The sequence below is a fragment of the Phocoena phocoena genome, chromosome 19 (assembly GCF_963924675.1).
Source record: "Phocoena phocoena chromosome 19, mPhoPho1.1, whole genome shotgun sequence".
In the NCBI taxonomy this organism is placed as follows: Eukaryota; Metazoa; Chordata; class Mammalia; order Artiodactyla; family Phocoenidae; genus Phocoena; species Phocoena phocoena.
In genome coordinates, this window is record NC_089237.1 from 21,800,758 (window position 1) to 21,806,757 (window position 6,000).

The 6,000-nt window shown below is 54.9% G+C and overlaps 1 protein-coding gene across 1 annotated transcript in view; it reads left to right on the forward strand.

Moving 5' to 3' along the window:
• The window catches only part of SRCIN1 (SRC kinase signaling inhibitor 1), a 40,007-nt gene extending 38,424 nt beyond the window's left edge, over positions 1-1,583 (forward strand). The window contains exon 18 of the mRNA XM_065897358.1: positions 1,449-1,583. Within this exon, the coding sequence (XP_065753430.1) occupies positions 1,449-1,583 (135 nt within the window). The remainder of the gene's footprint in view (positions 1-1,448) is intronic.
• The last annotated feature ends 4,417 nt before the right edge of the window (positions 1,584-6,000 follow it).

The window sequence follows — 6,000 nt, forward strand, 5'->3', positions numbered from 1 at the left end:
ACGTGTGGAAGAAGAAATGTGACCAGCAACCTCAAGGGCGGGTTCACTGTCGGCCAGTCAGGTACAGACGGCCTCCTTGGTTCCCTTCCAGGCTGCGGGAGGCACCGTCTGGGTTTCCCCTGCGAAGCATCTGATAGAGGCTGCCCAGCAGCTGGGTGATAATGTAGGTCGGGGAGAAAGGGCGTGAGCGTGCCCAGACCTGGCCTGCAGGAGGTCTCTGTCGGTGCACCACAGCACTCTGCCTCTAGTCCTCATGCCTTGTCTTTTTCCATCAGGATGGGTCGGTAGCTAAGTAAGGCCAGGAGGGACAGTGGATACAACTGCAGAGAGAAAACCTGGTCCGTGTTGCCCTAATCGAGTGATCTCGGAGTTCTGTGCAGCAGGATCACGTGGGGCGCCTGGCTAAAATGCAGATTCCTGAGCTCATGCTAGAGGTGGGCCCTGGGGCGGGGCCCTGGAGTCTGCATTTGTGACAGGCCATCACCTCCAGGACCAGTGTAAATGCAAGGGGTCTGCTGGAGGCGAGGAGGGGGCACGGCCGTTTCTGTCAGAGGTGACCTGTGAGTGCCGGACACGTCACGAGGGGGTGACCTCCCGTTACCCACAAGGCACAGCTCAGAGGTGGAGGAACACTTGCGGGGCAGGAGGCGGCGGGGGGAGGGTCTTTAAAGAAGCGCCCCCCCAGGGAGACAAGCTCATTCCTCAGTTGCCCCTGTAAGACCTGCTGAGGCTGGAAGGGGCCCTGACTGGGCTGCTGGCTGGTTGGGCCCTCCTCTCAGCGTGGGCTGCGCCCTTTCCGCCTCCCCTTGGGCAGCTAACGTTTCCCCTCCTCCTCCCTTCTCCTGCCCTCTCCCTGCTCCCCACCTGCTCTGCTCCTGGTGCCTGTCCTGGCCCTGGGCTGCCCTCCCTTGTGCTTCTCCGGTCTCTCTCTCCCACCTTCTCTCTTTCCTATCAGTAACCGTGGGCCTACCCTCCCACCCCAGGCCCTCTGTTCCAACCCCGTGCCCCCTTTCTGCCCCTGCTGTGCCCCCCCACCTCCTCCCCTGTCTCAGGGAACTACTCACTCTCTCCAGATCCTCCTCTGATTTCTACTGTTTGCAGTTAATTTTCTCTTGGATTTGTGGAGATTTTTCACTTTTTAAAACTGTAACTGGGGCTTCCCTAGTGGCGCAGTGGTTGAGAGTCCGCCTGCCGATGCAGGGGACACAGGTTCGTGTCCCAGTCCGGGAAGATCCCACGTGCTGTGGAGTGGCTGGGCCCATGAGCCATGGCCGCTGGGCCTGCGTGCCTGGAGCCTGTGCTCCACAACGGGAGAGGCCACAGCAGTGAAAGGCCCGCGTACCGCAAAAAAAAAAAACAAAAAAAAACAAAAAAAAAAACTGTAACTGGGGGCCAGCACAAAGCTTCCCCTTCCTCTCTCTGACCCCTGACCTCTGTTTTTGTTCCAGGCCACTAAACCGTCTAAAGAGATGAGCGGGTCGAATGAGACCTCAAGCCCAGTCTCAGAAAAGCCCTCGGCTTCCAGAACCTCCATCCCCGTATTGACTTCCTTTGGGGCGAGGAATTCTTCCATCTCCTTCTAGAAACTCCCTTACCCCCCACCCCCACCTGCCCCCTCCCTTATCCCTGCCATTTCTCTCCTCGGCTTCCCTTCATCTCCACCCCACCCTGACACCATTCTCCAGATCCCCTGAAGGTGGCCTGTCCTCAGCTCTCTCTGCCCATCCCCTGTTGGTGTTTTTGGTTTTTTTAATGATTCACTTTTAATTATCTTTTTTTAAAAAAAAAAAAAAAAAGAAAGAAAAAGCAAACCAGTAAAACTAAAAACCAAAACGTGACACCTTCCCTTGATTTCCTGTTCCAGAATGGCACACTTCCTGTCATCATGCCTCCTTTTCTCTTTCCCCACTTTCCCTCCCAAGTCCATCCTGAAGTTCCTACCCCCCTGCCCCACCTCCTCGTCTCCCACACACTCCTCCCAAGAGCACTCCAAAGAAACTCTACGCGTGGAGACTTGGAGCAGCCAGACACCCCCTCTCCCCTTCCTCGGAAGCCTTCCTGGAGGAAAACCTGGACATTGGACCAATCCCAAAATCAGGCTGGAGAATGGGACATCGGGAGACTTTGGCCCTGGAGGCGCCTCACCTGTCCAACCTCGGGATGTGACTCAACGCCGCTGCTTCTCTGCTCCCGTCCACTCATGCCTGGGTGGGCCTGGAGTCGAGACAGACGGGCTGGAGAGGGAGGCCAGAGGTGGAGGGGCCTCAGGGTGGTGTGAGCCCGTGGAATCTGTGTGTCCTTGGAGAGGAGCTGGCTTCCCGGGACCACCGTCCTGTGGTGAGGAGCTGCCTGGCTGGCGCTGATCCGAGGAAGGGGCACCTTTGGACTGCTGGTTGTGGACGGTGGGTTGAGCAGACAGCCTGACACTGGGGACACTGCCCTGGGAGAGGGCAGCCCCGAGGAGGGGTATTTGGTACTTTTAGTTTCCTAATTTAGCACTTTAAGTGACATTAACTTATTTAACGGGGGTGGGGTGGGCAAGAATGAAGGGCCTATAGCAAATTAGATTTTGAGGCCTGGAGGGTGGGGAGGGTCTGGTTGTGAGGGAAGTGGGGGGAATAGAGAGGGGTTTCATGGGGGGCAGCGAGGACAGCTCTGACCCCACAGGTGGGGCAACTTGACCTTCAACCATCCTCTTTGAGATTTGAGGGTTTTCAGGGTAGGTCTGGGGACCCTTGGTGAGATCCTCGAGGGTCCCTGAAGCCTGACCAGCCAGCCAGCACCCCCCAACCTGTGGGCGCCAGCTTTGCAGAGGCTGTGGGCAGTGAGGCTTTCTTTTAGTGGGGTCCTGAGAAGGAGCTGGAGAGACCAGTTTTGGTTCTTAGCCCCGCTCCCCCCAGGGCACAGTGAGGGGCCAGCAGGGAGAGTATGTGGATGGGGGAGGAGGAGGAAGATGGAGTGGGGTCCCCAGGGAGCAGGATTCCTATTTGGAGCACAAAGTGGGGTAAGCACAGGGGGTGGGGGGCGTTGGGATTAGTCTCCCCGAGTAAGCACAGAAAGAAGGAGCCATCGCAGGGGCAGAACCTCCTAGACCTTGGAGCCTGGCGTTTGGGGAGAGCCAGGGGGAGCTGTTGAGGGTTGGGGCGGGAGGGGGAATTGGGTTGTGTTCCTTCATTTCTTTCTTTTTCTGTTGTTTTTGTTGGCTCATCCTTGTTTTCTAGCTTTGGATCATTTTTGTACAAAGGCAAGCAAGCCTTTTTGAAAAATAACAAAAGAAGAGGTTAAAAAAAAAAAAAATCCGTCCTGAAAAAAAAATACCCTGGAAAATAGAAAAAAAAAAAAAAGGACCTCATAAATGATGCAATTACTTTTAATTGCAGGGAACTCTTTACATTTAAGTGAAGTGTCTTAACATTTTATATTGTTTTAAAAATATATTTACATATTATATATATATATAATATACGTAATATAAATATATATAAATATTTAAAAAAGAAAAAAAAAAAAGAAAACCACGGCGCTCTCTCCCTGGCCGCTGTTTTGGCAGGGGAGGGGGCTAGAGGGTGGGTACATTGGCCTGGCTTCTGTGGTCCAGTGAAACGGTTTGGTTTGATTCGGCTGTACAGAGACACCCTGACTTGGGAGGGAGGGGGGGAGTGGTGCCCCCTCCTCCCTCTGCTCCATTACTCTCTGCTTGCTACTTTTCCCTTGCCGCACCTCCCACCCTCAACCCTGTGCCCTAAACGTTTGCCCCACCGTCATTGTCCTGAGTTGAATGTCTCTTGGAGGGGGGGAAGAAGGGCGTGTCCATCCACAAGGGAGCAAATGGAGGGAGTCCTGCGCCCCACCCCACCCACTCACGTGGAGCCCAGTGGAATTTGCATCTTTCATTTTGGTGCCTGCACATTTACAGGAGGAGTTGTGCACAGCCTCTGTGTGTGTGTGTGTGTGCGCGTGTGTGTGCGCGTGTGTGTGTATCCACTGGCACAAGTCCATTCACCAGTGTGCAGAGGGAAGGAAGCATGAGCGTGCACAGGCGTGACCTCCCACGCGTGTGCAGGGAGGCATGCACACAGCGGTGCATGTAAGTGGCCTGGGCATTGGCATGTGCCCACCTGCACATTGATGTGGAGGACCTTGGCGTGTGAGAACACGTGTAATGCGTGACCTGTGTGTGTGTGGACAGAAGGGTGTGCGTGGAGGGGCGTGGGAGGTGCGCATGCACGTGCACATGCGTGTAGACCCCGCGTGTGGGAGCGCCTGTGTGCATGGTCCTTGGCCTTTCACCACTTGCTCCGGCTCCCCTCCCAAGCCTCCAGCCCCTGGGCCCTCTCAAAGCCCCCAGCACGTCAAGGCCCCCCCAGCTGCATGCGCCTCGCTGCTCTGTCCATCAGTGTGTGCTTGACCAAGAGAAAACCAAGACGTCTGGGGGGACCCCTGTAGCTGGTCTCCCCAGCCCCTGCCCACTGTGCTGTGTTACTCGCATGGGGGGTTTCTCTCCCGCCCCTTCCACAATATGCTGTTTCCCCAGGAGCCTCAGGCCCGAGGCTCTGAGAGGGGTCCCAGGTGGGACCCCCCAGGGCGAGCCCGGCTCCGCACCCCGCCCCGCCCTGTCCACCCTGTAGGGCCCGTGTTGGTGTAGCAGTGATGGCTTCTGTGGATATTCTGTGACCTCTGTCAGTGTAACTTGACAATTTCTAAATGGAAAAGGGTTGCTGTGTTTTCTCTGTCTCTCTTTTTTAATGTCCCTTTTCTTCTCCCACTTTCCTGCTCTCTTTCCTTTTCGGTTTTTCTAGCCGAGTGTTTGGGGCTTAAATAAAACTTGTTTCTTTTTCCTCTCCTGAATCTCCTTCCTGGAGGCTGCTGTCTCATTATTTCTCGTCTTCATCCTAGAAGGTGCTGGTGTGGGTGGGATGGAGGATGGGGAATCCCTGGCAGCCACTGCCCCTCAGCTGAGCTGGCAGAGCGCGAAGAGGGAGGGGCCGAAACAGGGGCCCTGGGGCTGCTGCTGCCTGCAAGAGCAACCGTGAGAACCGACCTCATCCAGATGCTGGAGAAGAGGACCGCTAACTCACGGGGCGCCAGCTCTCCACCATCAGCGAGGAAGCTACTGGTGTCACTTACACCTGCAAGTGACAAAGCCAGAGGCATTAGACGTCTTGCCCAGAGTCACACAAGTAGCTGGATGCAGAGTCAGGATTGGAGTCCAGCTCTGCCCGACTCCAAACCCAATGCTTTCCCCCAAAGCCAAGTCGGGTCTGCTTACCTCCAGCAGTCCCCTGGATCGGGTCTTGGCCTCCTGCCCTTTGGGTGGGATGACACTTTAACGGTATCCACCCATCCTATCAAGAACATCAGCTTTCAAACTTTGTTAAAACTGTAACTCACAGTAAGAAATCCATTTTAGGGACTTCCCTGTAGGGCCCGTGTTGGTGTAGCAGTCCCTGGTGGTCCAGTAGTTAAGACTCCGCACTTCTACTGCAGGGGGCTTGGGTTCGATCCTTGGTCGGGGAACTAATATCCTGCATACCATGTGGCACAGCCAAAAAAAGAGAAGAAATCCATTTTACATCTCAATGATTTAGACATGTCCACACACAAACACCCACGTATTTAGTGAAGCAGCACCTACTACATACAATGTACTCTGCTATTTTCTGTTATAGTCTAAACATTTGCTGACAACCCACTGAATTGGGTTCAATCATGAATCATGATTTCATGACCCTCGAATGGGTCAGAACCTACGGTTTGAAAAATGCTCGCCTGAAGATTTAGCCCCAGTCATGCTGCATCTCTGCTTTGTCCTCCTCAAAGGCCTACTGGCTCCACTTACTCTGTGGTCGCCTGTGAAATTAGAAGACCCCTGTGAGGAGATTTACCCTCGATTCTGGTTGGGTGGGAGCCCTGGACCCTGGCCCTGTAGCCAGTGAGCTGCCCGGCCCCTTCCAAGGCTACCACATCAGAGTCTAGCCTGCCCCGCCATCGAGTGGGCCA